This window comes from Lotus japonicus, chromosome 1, assembly GCF_012489685.1.
Source record: "Lotus japonicus ecotype B-129 chromosome 1, LjGifu_v1.2".
NCBI classification, from domain to species: Eukaryota; Viridiplantae; Streptophyta; class Magnoliopsida; order Fabales; family Fabaceae; genus Lotus; species Lotus japonicus.
In genome coordinates, this window is record NC_080041.1 from 9256487 (window position 1) to 9271384 (window position 14898).

Genomic DNA, 14898 nt, shown 5'->3' on the forward strand with positions numbered 1-14898 from the left:
ATAGTTTTCTTCTTGTTATAACTTTAATTTGGATCATTACTTTTTAATTTTTTAGTTAGTTTCTCATTCAATCTTCATTTTTTTTGTTATTTAATTTCTTCTGCATAATATAGTATTCTAACATTTTGACCAATTATTTTATTGTGGTTTATTTTCTCTATTTTATGTTATTTGTGCATTTCTAATATATTTTTCTTCCTTGTATTTTATATATTTTCTTGTATTTTATAAAACCAAATTCTTTAAAAAATGCAAAGTTACCGACGTCATTGACCATCAGTAGCGCTTCTGGCTATTACAGACGATTTTTTCTGTCGGTAAATACTGGCAATCAAGAGTGTACGTAATTTACCAACAATCACGTCCAGAAGTAAATTACTGGTGAATTTTCTAAAAAAACGCTGATAACTATTACCACCGCCAAAAGCCATATCGACGAATTCGTGGTCTTTGGTAACCGTTGGAAATCTGCCATTACTGGCAGTTTCATGGACGTTATTGAGAGATTTTAATTGTCGATAACAATGAGTTTTCCTGCAGTCTATGAACGTTTGGAACTTGAGTTAGGCTTCAAAGAGCTATGTATCTGTGTTGGAAATTGAAGAGGTCAAAAGAGTTCTAGATCAACTGAAAGGCTTTCAAAGGTATAAAAGATTGAACTCTAGGGTTATAAATTGATTAAATTCAAGTTAGACACATAATGGTGGAATAAGTGGAAGGATGCCCAAAGAACTAAAAGCCCTTAAGTAAAGAGATCGTAAAGCCACTATACTTAAAAATTTCATAAAATCATAAAATCTTATACTCCCTCTGTTCCAAAATGGTTGTTGTTTTAGCTTTTAACATATTGTCCAAAACGGTTGTTGTTTTGGGATTTCAATACTATTTATCACATCATCTTCCCTACATGCCCTTATTTAATAGTGTATCTCTCACCTACCACCTCAAATTCTCACCAATCACAATTCTCACATATCACTTAACCAATGACCACCATTCTCTCTTTAATAAAACTCAACTTTAAATAGTGGTGTTTTAGCCTAATTCTATATCAATTAACGAACTCTTAAACTGTGTGCATTTTCTTAAACAACAACCATTTTGGAATGGAGGGAGTAGCAAATAATTTTTTTCGTAAACAAATTCCAATTATATACTTAATGGAATCACCTATATGAGTGTCAAGTGGGGCCGCTTGTATGAGAATTGGATAATCTCTAGAGCACTCAAAGAATATCAGGCATGCGCATGACCGATTAAGCGCACCACAGCGATAACAGTGAGAAAATGTGGGGGTGTAATGATTAGTAAGTCCTCTAACACACACTAAAGTGTCTTGGTTCATAGAGCTTGCTCCACCAACTCACTTGTGTGTTAAGTCTTGTTGGTCTAGGTCTGGTTCATAGCCCAAAAGGCACCAGATTCGAAAAGTTGCACTCTCGATGATTGCTCAGGACACCTCTCCTTAACCCTACCTTGAAACTTTTGAAATATGTGGGGGATTGTTGGAAAATTGATGATATTCCAAAAGTTCCAAGTCCCACAATTTCCACATGTGCACCGTCCACTCCCTTCAAACCTTGGAATTTCCAAATCTTGTTGACTGTGCATTCAGACCTTGAAACTACAAAGCTTTAATTTTTATCACCCAAAATTAATGTGCAACTTACCTTGAAATTAACGGATTTTTGGCTATATATAGAGGACAAATTTTACATTGTTGATCACCCTTATCTCCTCTCTTCTTTCTCTACCTTTGTACAGTTCTTGAGCAATCACAATATTATTATTATTTCTCACCAGTTCTGTTACCCGTTCACGCCGGAGGAAGCTGTTTAATCCCGGGGAGGTGTTCTGGATATTCCGGGATAAAACCTTCAAGGACAGCGAATTGATTTTCGCGACTCAGCTTATTTTCTTGCAGGTTCTGTTTGTGACTCCGTTGCTGTTTCAAGGTTACTGCTCTGTGTCAAATATCCAATAGCTCTAGGCCTCTCCCAAACTGAAAAAATCTCGGCTCCATCAACTTTGTCTCCTTGTGGAAATTATGCGAAGCCCATAGCTCTTGTCGTCTTCACTAGGGATGGTAGTTTTACCCAAGCCCATGGGTACCCGTTCGAACCCAATCCGATTTGACGGGCAAAACTCGAGTTGACTGCATTTGGATTTTGCCTGTTACCGTAGCAGTTTATGGGTTTGAGTTTGATATTAGTTAAATTCGTGCTCATACCCGCCCGAACACGAACCTAAATATACCCGAAACATAATTAAAAAAAAACACTCATACATATAGATCTATAAACTTTGTTCTTCATTATTGTTTGATGATTAATTGTACTTTTGTATGTTTGAAAAAGTAAACTCTAAACTATTGTTGTCTTACTTTAGTGATGGATGAAGATGATGAATAATATTTATTTTTTTCTTTCGATGAATATCATTTTTTTGATTATGAAAGTAGCTTCTGGATCGGGTTCTGGCCGTGGTTGCTATTTCATGTAAGTAATGAGTTTGAGTTTGAGTTTGAGTTTGAGTTTTGGGTAAATCCGAAACCCAATGGGTTTGAGCATAGATTTCATTTAATATCTCATAAGGGTTTTGAGTTCTGGAATTTGGGTCTGGGTTTGATAATTGTAAAAATCGTGCCCAATCCTACCCATTGTCATCCCTAGTCTCTACGTATGTTAGGTCAATCATCTTGATGTAGGAACATGCCTAAATTCAAAACCTTAATTATATCATGAATCTATTAAAGAGGAATGAACCAAGTTCAACATCTGAAAGATTATGACGAGAGCAGTGCATGAATAGTATAGTGGTTGGCGCCATGCCGCCATGTGGTACTTTAAAGTTTAAAGATCGATTATGAGAACTGAAACGAACATGACAGTTTCAATTCTAGGAAGGAATTGTATTGTACCAACTCTAGCTATCTCAGACTTCCGTGCCAGTTGCACTTACAATGATGTGTTTAGGACTTTCCATAAGTGGACATAGCTGTCGGTCCCTAACCGATAATTAACTAGATCACTTAATTCTACTTAAAAAATGTGGTTTACTGATTTACTCAATTAATAAGTTAATAATTTTTTTTAAACTTAATTCTTAAAATCATTTAGTAGTTCCTATAACTACAGTAAGTTATTACTGTCCTTGAAGGTTAGATCAAATGGTAAGAGCTAGTGCATATATATAAGTAGTGGTGTTCATCGGATTGGATCCATCTAATGAAACCGACGAACCGAACCGAACCAAAACAATTGAATCGGATTTTTTGTTATTCGGTTAAAAATCGATCCAAACCGATTAAAACCAATGAAGATTGGTTTGGTTCACAGTTTGAAAAATTAGAAACCAATGAACTGATGAACCGAACCGATAATATATATTTGTTATAAAATATGTGTATATATATACATATATATTTGTTAAAAAAATGTTTTGAAGAAATATTGTTTATGTTAGACTTATTATGTTTTATTTTCTATTATTAATTGGTAATGTTTTTGTTTACAATAAAAGGACCCTCTTATTCATTGAAAGCTTTGATTAATTTATAATGGTACTAATACTAAACACTATTTTAAGAATTTCTACATTGTTAAGTGCTTAAGTTGTTGATTATAGATCTGTAATTAAACTATGATTGAGTTAATGATTTGTCGTTTTTATGCATTGTTAAGTTGTGAATCATATGTGATTGCTATATATTTAAAGTTGTGGTATTGATATTGACAAAAAAATGGTTGTGAAACCGATGAACCGAACCGATCCAAACCGTTCAATCGTTCATCATTGGTTTGGTTCGGTCTGGTTTTGAAATTTTTTTTGCTAACAATGGATAGAAACCGAACCAATGAATTTTGATTGGATCAATTTTCGGTTTCACCTAAAATCGGCCCAAGCTGAACCACGAACACCCCTAGATATAAGGGTTTGAGAGGGTAAATGGTGAAGAGTCCAAGGTTCAAATATTGAGAATGACTAATTTACTAACAACTAACTATATATTATTGTTCTATTTAACTTTATCTTATTTTAAGCAACTATTTAACTTTATCTTCAAATTCAAAATACTACTTTTCTTCTCTCTTTTTTCTTTCCTTTATGTAACAAAAAAAATACTACTTTTCTTCATATTACTACAAATTAAACCGATTGAAATATTTTAAACATTCTCACCGATGCAAATGTGATATTTAATTTCACCTAGAACTTATATAGAAATCCCTAATTTTATCTTCAATTCTTTCAAATCATAACCTTTTTTTTTTACCATACTATTGATAATAAATTAGAATTTTTATTAGGTGATTTAGGTCTAACTCTAAAAAACAAAAACAAAAAAGAGTTAAATATGTTTTTTACTTAAAAATATAGGTGAATTGAATTTGATTCATCTAAAAAATATTATAGCTTTTAGTTCCAACATTAATGAAATAAATAAAATTAGCCCATCAGATTCATTTTGTAACCGTTTAAACCACTACTAAAATAAAAAAGAAATAATCCTTATGAGTTAAAAATCGCTGCTAAAACATAAAAATCACCACATAAGTATCGAGATAATAGGTTGAGCTTACCTAATAGCTTCATGCTGAAATGAGCTCTTGCGTGAGACAATGTGTTAGAAATAATAATATAAAATTACTTTTTTTAGTACATCGGAAAGATAAATTACACCCGCCAGGAATCAATCACTGGACCTCCCCTACCCAACTCATATGTTCCCAACTCCTACCACTTAAGCTATCATTCGAGGACAATATAAATTTACTTATACATCTTTTCAATAGCTTAAGTTTTTAAAATAATTGATTATTTAATAACTCTTACGACGGTCGAATGTAAGATATCTTGAAAAACAAAACATTTGAAAATAATTTACAACACACATCGCTTTAAAATTACTATCATTGTGCCCATGATATTTGTATAGACTTTAATTTCCACTGTGTTTCTTTGTGTATAATTAGTGGGGTACTAATTAAAGATGAGCATACTATATTATGCTCTTATATACCTTTTGAAATTCCAAATTGAAAAATAATTTGATTTTTTTTCCAAGAGACCTTTAAAATGACATTAAGGTATTGTCCCATTGAGAATTCGCATTTTTCTCTTTTGAATCATATCAATAATTTAAATCTATAATAAAAAAGTACTGTATATTAAAGATCTTGTCTTTTTCCCTTTCATGTTCCAAACCACAAAGAAAGGTATCTATAAATGCGGGCTTATACATGCATGCCACGGTTCCTTTCAAGTTCCCCACTATGTGGGATCAATTATTTGATCATATCCCTTCGTGCCCGAGCAAAAGCATTTATAAAGCTACATTATCTCCACCAGCTACTCTTATTGCTATTAGATCTTCCATTTTCTTTTAAAAAAAAAATAGAACTAGAAAATTGACAGCTAGAAGAAGAATATATTGACCACAATTACAAATATAATTAATTAGGTCTAATATTCCAAAATTTATTTAATGAGGCTGCTCCCTTGAGTCAGTAATATTTTTCTTATTTTATTTGTCTTTGACTGGACGGGAGGAATTAACCCTCTCCAACTAAATGTGATAGTTTATTTATATAACTGTCTTTGAATGGAGTGGAGGAAAGAATTAATACCCGAATTAGTTAACAAATATATATAAAGAAAGAGATAGATTTAATATTTCACTTACATAATGTCGTGTGATATGAAAGGATTTTAATCTCATTATTTTATTATGATCGTAAATTTTATAAGTGGAAGTACTTTATGTGGTCTTTGTGTTTTGCTTCTTGCAGGTTTTGGTTGATGGTCCTCCTTGAAGGCTGCTGCTTGAGTCTGGAGGTATTCTAGAGGCAGTGTCTAAGATGTTATTTCTGCTCTACTTTTTTGGTGTCGTACGACTGATAGGATCTCGTTCAGCTGAACTTGTCATTGCTTTCAACTTCAACAAGGAACTCTTCTAGTGATGTAATTGTTAGGGGTGGCTGGTTTGGTTTGGGGTTGCTTGTAGGTATCCCTATTAAGACAATCTAATTCGACTTGAGTGTGGTAAAGACTATAGATCTCCCTAAAGTATTTCTTAGAACAATTTTTTTTCTTTTCTTTTGAAAAACTGTTTTAAAAATCTATTTCTAAAAATTGTATCTAAATATAGAAAACTTAAACTTGCAATCAAACACGTCTCATATGTTCTTATTTAGTGTCTCATTCTCTATCTCACAAATAAAATTAATTATGTCATATAAACATGAATACCACAATTACAACCTTACATGTGTTGTTTTTTAATAACATGTCATAATTTAATTGGCCAAAGACAAAATATGACACCAAATGGGAACACATAATTTCAGTGCCTTAAAACATTTCTATTTTGTTGGTGTAAAACCCTTCCTTACTATGAAACAGAAGACTAATTAAATGCAAGTAAAATACAAAAGCATCTAATCAAACTTCAATTTATACCATATATGAATCAACTTCTTTTTCTTTAAAATTAATTCTGATATCCAAAAGGTAGTACTAACTGAAGTTTCCTTCCAAAATTAATTTTATCGTTAAAATAAATCTTAATTCTTTTTCAAAACAACCACTCAAATTCCAAATTTGGGAAGTTGAGTGGAGATACCCAAGCTCCTTCCTAGAAATCACCTTCACATGACCCAAAAATAAACTTCCAAGAGAAAAGAAAACTCGAGAAGTGAAAGCTGGAGGTGGCAGCTTGTGTGGTCAAATTTTCAAGAGGACAAATCAGCCTCCCAAAGTGGGTCCAACCTATACCAAGTGGAAAGACAATTCAACTACGGAACCAAAACAAACGTTCTAGCTGTGACTTCAACTATGGTTAAGACCAAAAAGCAGTTTACTTCAATCTATTGCATGCAAATTTTAAATGACATTTTAACTTTTAATTTTCCCTGGTTGGTCCTAACTAATCTAAAGCTCTATAAATACCCCCCTTAGCAAACTCTAATGTGCATAAACCCCTAAGCAATATAGAAAGAGCAAGTAGAAAAAAAGATTATAAGTTAAGAAATGGCCAACTTTCCAGTGATCAGCTTGGAGAAGCTCAATGGTGAGGAGAGAAAAGATATCAAGCTGCAAATAAAGGATGCTTGTGAGAACTGGGGATTCTTTGAGGTACCTTGTTGATTTCTACATTGCCCTCCAACTTATCTGTGTTTTAATTTCTTTTAGTTCTTGTGATTTTCTAGCTGACTCTGCTTATTCTTTGCTTTCAAAACTCTAGCTGGTGAATCATGGCATACCCCATGACGTAATGGACACTGTGGAGAGGTTGACCAAAGAGCACTACAGGATATGCATGGAACAGAGGTTCAAGGAATTAATGGCAAGCAAAGGCCTAGAGGCTGTCCAAACTGAAGTCAAAGATATGGACTGGGAGAGTACTTTTCACCTGCGCCACCTCCCTGAATCAAACATTTCAGAGATCCCTGATCTCACTGACGAGTACAGGTTACACACAACAAAAAAACATTTATGAGATAACACATTGCATGACATATAATACAAAAATTCACAAATAATTGATACAGAATCAGGTCTAATCCGAATTCTAAGATGGTATCAAAACTTATACTAGAGATGTGACCAATAGAGTCTCTATAAAGGGTAGAACAATCATCACTTATGAGCTAACTTTTGGCCTAACATGAATTCTAAGAGATTATGAGTTGAACTCCAATCCACATAGGAGCAGCATTTGTTGAGTTTTGAACACTGTTTCATATATGATTTTACTTTCACTAGTATCTACAAACAACCAAATAATGGATTAAAAATTAAAAATACAAGATGGACACATGTGCATTCTAAAGTAAAACTGCAGCTGTATATTTCACTTCCCAAAGATTCTAAATTACTCAAGGTAATGATGCAGGAAGGTGATGAAGGACTTTGCTTTGAGGATTGAGAAGCTATCAGAGGATCTGTTGGACTTATTGTGTGAGAATCTTGGACTGGAGAAAGGGTACCTCAAGAAGGCCTTCCATGGATCAAGAGGACCAACTTTTGGCACCAAGGTTGCCAACTACCCTCCATGCCCCAAGCCAAACCTGGTGAAGGGTCTCCGCGCCCACACCGACGCCGGCGGGATCATCCTTCTCTTCCAGGATGACAAGGTCAGTGGCCTGCAGCTGCTCAAAGATGGCGAGTGGGTGGATGTTCCCCCAATGCGCCACTCCATTGTTGTCAACCTTGGTGACCAGCTTGAGGTAAATTCTCTCTTCCTATGCCTTATAGACATTTCCACAAACAGGTTATGTGCAAAATCATGACCCTTATCAAATGGGAACAACAGGTGATCACCAATGGGAAATACAAGAGTGTGGAGCATCGTGTGATAGCACAAACTGATGGGACCAGAATGTCTATAGCCTCATTCTACAACCCTGGCAGTGATGCTGTCATCTACCCTGCTCCAGAATTGTTGGAGAAAGAGGCAGAGGAGAAAAACCAGCTCTACCCAAAATTTGTTTTTGAAGATTACATGAAGCTCTATGCTGGATTGAAGTTTGATGCCAAGGAACCAAGATTTGAGGCCCTGAAAGCATCACCAAATGTGACTCTAGGTCCAATTGCCACTGCTTAAAAATGTTTCACCATATATATATTATAACTACAATTAATCAATGATGTTGTTTGCATTGGAAGCTAGAGCCACATGTTTCTCATATCATATGGATATACTAATTATTATATTTGATGTAATGTTTCTGAAGTGATTCTATTTCATTGTACTGTATATCATATTTCATAATGAAAATAATTAGTTGATTAAGTAAGAATATTTATTGCCTCTTGGCTCTATGTTCTCCTTAGTCCTTTCCTTTTCCATGCTCTGCTGCACATGAGATCCAAATTGTACTATTGGGTTGTGCTGTGGAGGACCACCAATTATAGTGTCTGTGTCAGTGTAAGATTAAATGAATGTGTGTTAATGCCATGATGATTTCTTGGAGAGACTAAGTCAAGACAGTTGCTGGAAATAGTGCAGGCCTAAGTATGTGGGGATCCAACTAAATGAAGATAAAAATGCTTCTAAGTGCATGTTTGATTTGGCGTTGAAATTTTACTTAGCAATATATTAATGGAGAAGTTAGAATTAAGTAGGATTTTGACATATTAACTTAAACGTATATCTACATTGGATTCAACAAAAATTTTAACATTGGAAAAAATATTTGTGCAAACTATATTAAAGTATGCTCCTCTCCCAAATGAATTTATGTGTATTCCTTTTTATCCTTTACATATATAACTTTATAGAATTCCTCTTGTAAAAAAAAAATCCATAAAAGAGAGTCTTATCTATATATAATATATAATATATAATATAAAGCAAAATCACTCCAAGAATTATTTTGCCACGTGTCAACACCACAACGATTCTGCTACGAGAGTGAATTTAGGAGATTTCAAGCCACGTGTCATTCTCTTATGAAACGGTTATCATTCCTATCCACTAAGTTCCCACCCACTTCAAAGATAACTTCTGACCCATTAAAAAAATAACTTCTACTCTAACTTCTCACCCACTCTCATCAAAAATCACATCTCTCTTGCTTTGGTTTATTGATGTGGTAAATATTGAACGATCAAACTATCATTTCCTACACCCCACTAACTTCTATGCTTTAAATTTGTTTTCCACAACACACATTTCTATAAATTTCGACATTTTTGCCACTTAATTTCATGTAAGATCACATCTCGATTTCATGAACATAATTTTAAAATATATAAGTTAATAGGGAAATATACCCTAACTTTAACAAATATTTTTTTTTAATATTGAAAACATGGTATATTGATATTACGGATTTTAATAGCTAGAAGTGTTGTTACATTAGACACTTTTTTTATTACTTAAAGTGTAGAACCCTTTTATTAGATTTTTTCCTTTTAACCTCATTATTACCATAGACAGTGTAGAAATAGATTCAATTTAACCACCGACTCATTTTTTTTTTCTTTTACTATGTCTCTACCACGTAATAAAAGGTTCATGGTATGAGCCCACCATGTTAAAAAAAAGACTAAACCTCCCACCATGTTAAAGGAAATAACCACCTACTCATGTAACTTCCACCATGTCTTTCTCCTTTGAAAACCGCCCACGATGTATAAGCTCCCCATCATGTTCCAAAAACTTCTTTTCAACCGTAAAAAAAATAACTACCTTCAATGACACTTCTTCTATAAATTCCTCATGTGTCTTCACAATCCATCCATCACAATTCCATCTAAAAATTATCATGGGTCTTAGTCTTACTGTTGACGATTTCCCTTCCATATCAAAGGAAAAGATGTGTGGAGGGTTATTGTGAAGGTGGTGCGGAAGTGGTTGATTCCAAGTTTCGATCGTACAACCTAACTCAATGGAGTTGATTTTAATAGATGCAAAGGTTCGACTTTCGTGTTGTTTTAAAATTGATATATCTATTCCACTTGACGTTGGTTTTCTAAGTCTATCACGCTCACTTACCTGTTTTCAATCTACAGGGTGACAAGATCCATGGCACAGTGCGAAGGACTCATGTTTATAAGTTTAATCCTTTGTTGGTTGAGGGTCGAGTATACATGCTATCATATTTCACTGTTGGTGATAACGTTCTTGATTTTCGTACAACGTCTCATCCTCACAAGATAATCTTTGAGCTTGATTCGGTTGTCCAAACCCAAACTGACGTTTCCATCACTAAGATTCCCTATTCATTTGTTTATGTTTCTGATATCATGTTCACTGATCCATATCAAATATTGTTAGTCGGTGAGATTTCTAACTAAAATTGTATACATCTGTAAAATTATTTGTGATCTACTATATTTTGTTTGTCTTGCAGATGTGATAGGGATCCTCTCCGACCATGGCGTCGTGCAGGAATTCGAAAAAAATCATCAAGTGCGAAAGAGGATTACCATAGAGATTGAACAAGAAGTGTAATTATTAGTATTTTTAACAAAAAAAAAACGCAAAATCTATTGAAAATTTGAATCCATGTACCAATTATTGTGAATAATAATTTAATCATAAGTCCGTTGAAAACAGAGTGAGGGTTGAGTCTGCATTTTTTGGAAGCTACGTTCAGGAGTTACTCTCTGCTTTATTTTCACGCGATCTGACCAATACTTTCTATTTCTTCTTGATAAAAATCTATAGTAAGTATTATGTCTTAAACTTTTGTTACTAGCTGCAAAAACGTCTAAAGAGATAACCTTTTCATATTATAGATTGGTTTTTATCGATATACTATCTTGAATAACCAACACACATTTTTAACAAAATAACCACCCCACTAACCCCACAATTTAATATTATATATGGTTTTTTTTATAAATAGTTAATTTTTTTATCAAAATAAATATTATATATTAATTTTGATAATAATAACCAACCCCACTATGTTTCAAAAAAAAAAAACCACCCCACTAACCCACAACACATATTTCAAACAAAATAACCACCACCTCACTAACCTCACAACTTAATATCTATGTGAAGTCTATTTTATTTTTTTAATAAAAATGATTTTTTCATCAAAATAAATATTATATCTTAATTTTATTAAGACTACTACCCCACTAACCCACAACACACATTTTTCGACCAAATAACCACCACCCCACTAACCCCACAACTTAATAGTTGATCCAGTCAATCGTTTTCACTTGAGGAGAGTAAACACTAAGCTACCTGGAGAACTACCAAAGTAGAGGGTATCGGCAGAACGGGGATTTCAAAGATGACGTTTCTTTTGTACATGTCTTTTCAATCGTTACCACCTGAGGAGAGTAAACACTAAGCTACCTGGAGAACTAACAAAGTAGAGGGTATCGGGAGAACGGGGATTTCAAAGATGACGTTTCTAATAGGTTTCAGAATTTCTGTGGGTCCTCCTTCTTTGAAATAGTTGATCCAGTCAAAGAAGTTGACGTTTCCAGATGAGTATGAAAAGAAATATCACAATGCTTTTCAAAGCTCTAGCTAGCAATGGATTCAAATTCTTTCATCCCCAAGTGTAAATAGGAAGTGTTTAATGTTTATATTGTTGAAGATATTGGTAGGCTCGAAATAATCAAGAGTTTCAATTTCGTTGAAGATAAGAAATAATTCTTTAATTATTTTACTTTTTCTCTCCAACATGAAGCATTTATGAATGCGGGGAAATTGGGTTAATCTGAGCTTTTATATGCTATAATTTCTATAGTGGAACCATAAAGTAGTGACACATTTTCTTTCCTTATTTATAATTTTAGTGTTCCTTTTTTCAAACGCAACAAATAATGTTGTATACCAAGAAGTGTCTGACAACATCTAAAAGATTCGTTTTCTAATGATCTAAGTTTTTTTATAACATTACGAATTTGATCTAAAATTTAGTTATTAATTTGTAACACAATGGTGAAAAATCAATCTTTACACGTTCATCCTTTTACATAGTGGAACCAAGATCCAATATAAATTAAATGAATTACAAATTTTTTATTCAAAGTATCCAATGTTATGAATATAAGAAATAATTTTATTTTAATGCCATTGAAACTCAATTTTGTTTATTATCATATAAATCTAATCTACACAAATCGATGTACTTGCAGCTTCCTGAGCACAAACTTGGATTCCCTAGATGATCAATATTGAATTTTTTTATCAACACATTCATCTACTCATCAGACTAATCATATATTATATAGGGTAGCTGAATTTAATTTTATATAATTCATTAATTGTTGTTGTTTGTTTGTTTATTTGTGTTGAAATCTTCAATTTACAATTTTTTGTCATTAGTATATTACAATTACGAAATTTTTATCTTTATTTTCGTGCAACTACTATTTCTTTTATATCAATAATCATGGGTAAAATTCGGAAATAAAAACCCGTCATGCAACGCAGGGGTGAACACACTAGTGCTGATAGAGTACCACATCATAATTCATACCACGTCATGATCAAGGGGATAGGTGCAGTAGATTTAGTTTTTTTTTTTTTTTTTCGATAAGCAAAGTAGATTTAGTTAGATAGTTATTTTTGAGATGTTTATGACGTTACTTTCTAGTTACTACACGACTCTACTTATTTTGACTTTCTTTTTCATAGAATTTGGTCTTTGCACGAAAGTTTAATTAGGGAAATTTAGTAACCTCCCATTTTCATTGACCAAAACAGCCTCTTCCTTTGTCTCCTTGTTAGCAAAATATCCTGCATCTTTATTTCCAGAGCCGTTAGTACTCATGGGACTTAATTCTTTGATCTTCTTCTTCCTCTTATATTCTCTAAACGTTGAACCCGAATCCTGCATTTTTCTGTTCAAATCATATCATCCTTTTCTTTCAGAATTTGAGCAGTATATTGCTCTGAATCTTTGGTGGTGGTGCACGGTTCTGGATGAATCTACTTGTACGGTGGGAGGAGGCACATGTAAAAACGCTATGAGGCTAAGTCAAAAAACCAGTCTTACAAAAATAACAAATTAGTAAAATGAGTAATACTTAATTTTAGTCATTTTATCCGATCAATATGATGTTCACTTAATTAGCTGCGAAACCATCGACCGGCAAGAACAATATTGAATTGTAGCTATTTAGGCCAGCCATTAAACATTTCAATACACCTTATTGAAAATTTATACAACAAATAGTTAAATTAGTTAGTAAAATATAAAAATATGGTTTTTCCTAGTAAGAATTTTTTCATGAGGCACAACCTTTAGTGTCGATTTGGGTGATTTGGCTTCGTATGACAGCCCTTTTTTTAATTGAGATGTATCTATGTACTCTATTCATTCAATAATATATATTTTATCTTTAAAAAAAATATAAAAAGTATGTCTTATGGATCTCTAAATATTCATGCATTGGATCAAATTGGTTTTAATGTAAAAAATTGCAAAGAGATAGATTATGGATCCGTTTATTTTACAGGTGAATAAAAAGTACTAATTTCGATAAAATTAAATTTAACATAATGAAGTTTGATACCATGATGATGGAAGTAAACTAGTGTGGTCTTGGAAGCTTCCTCCTTCCTAATATCTTCGCTGGCACTTTGACGGGGGACTTGCATTTAACACTTCAATGCTCAAGTTATTGTCAGGAAAGCTGAGTGACTTTCGATTAGAGAACTTAATTGGAGATGGTTTGCCTATTATAGTGTGAGTCAAAATCCCTAGGTGTGTCGAAGTTTGGAGTATGGGGTTTGGCGCTATCCTGACGGAACCCCATGAGTGTTTGACAGATAAGATGATTTAACCCTCTTGCCAAGGAGCCTTCCTCGTTTATGTGACATCTCTAACTCCATTGTTTCCATGGGCAGTGTAACTCTAACCTTTGAGATCTTTTGGCTTGGGCAAGGCAACATGATGATCATAGTCATCCAACAAAGCACCGGGAGGTGGTGTTTGTTGGGATCCTTTGAACCAGTTGGTCGATTGGACAAATGAGATTAATCGTGTCGTCGACGCACGACTTGCCTAGTCAACCCATATATATGAATCACTAAGCGGGTTCAACTATATAGTCAAAAAAACAAAGCATGGTTGATGTAGTAACCACATGATCAGCTTATTAGCTCTTAGTTGACGTGGCACCTAATTAATCACATGGACTCCCTATGGTGGCAGTATGGTCGACCTTAGGGTCTTCATCCATTTACGGGCTATCATGTGGTCGTCATGGTTGTTGGTTGGTTTGGGCGCTTTTAGGCGTTGGACGGATCATGAGTCTTCTAGCTTTAGTCTTTACAGAGAGTAACAGTCGAGAGGTAAATCGTTCACCAGATCAAACATAGAGTAAGGTCAATTAAAAGGTGAATTGTTAGTCAGTTATGAGTCTCTAACTCTGGTCCTTACGGAGAGTAAGGGCCAAGAGGTAAATATT

At 33.7% G+C, this 14898-nt stretch overlaps 2 protein-coding genes across 2 annotated transcripts; both read left to right on the top strand.

Annotated features, from left to right (window-relative positions):
* The first annotated feature begins 6966 nt into the window (after positions 1-6966).
* On the top strand, positions 6967-8804 carry LOC130733499 (1-aminocyclopropane-1-carboxylate oxidase-like). The gene is made up of 4 exons (XM_057585713.1): positions 6967-7137; positions 7247-7473; positions 7898-8231; positions 8318-8804. The coding sequence occupies exons 1-4, from the start codon at positions 7033-7035 to the stop codon at positions 8606-8608; spliced, it is 957 nt and encodes a 318-aa protein (XP_057441696.1). The 5' UTR covers positions 6967-7032; the 3' UTR covers positions 8609-8804.
* Positions 8805-10397: 1593 nt separating this feature from the next.
* LOC130718117 (uncharacterized) lies at positions 10398-10950 on the top strand. The gene is made up of 3 exons (XM_057568626.1): positions 10398-10424; positions 10522-10781; positions 10863-10950. Exons 1-3 carry the CDS (start codon positions 10398-10400, stop codon positions 10948-10950), a joined length of 375 nt encoding a protein of 124 aa, XP_057424609.1.
* The last annotated feature ends 3948 nt before the right edge of the window (positions 10951-14898 follow it).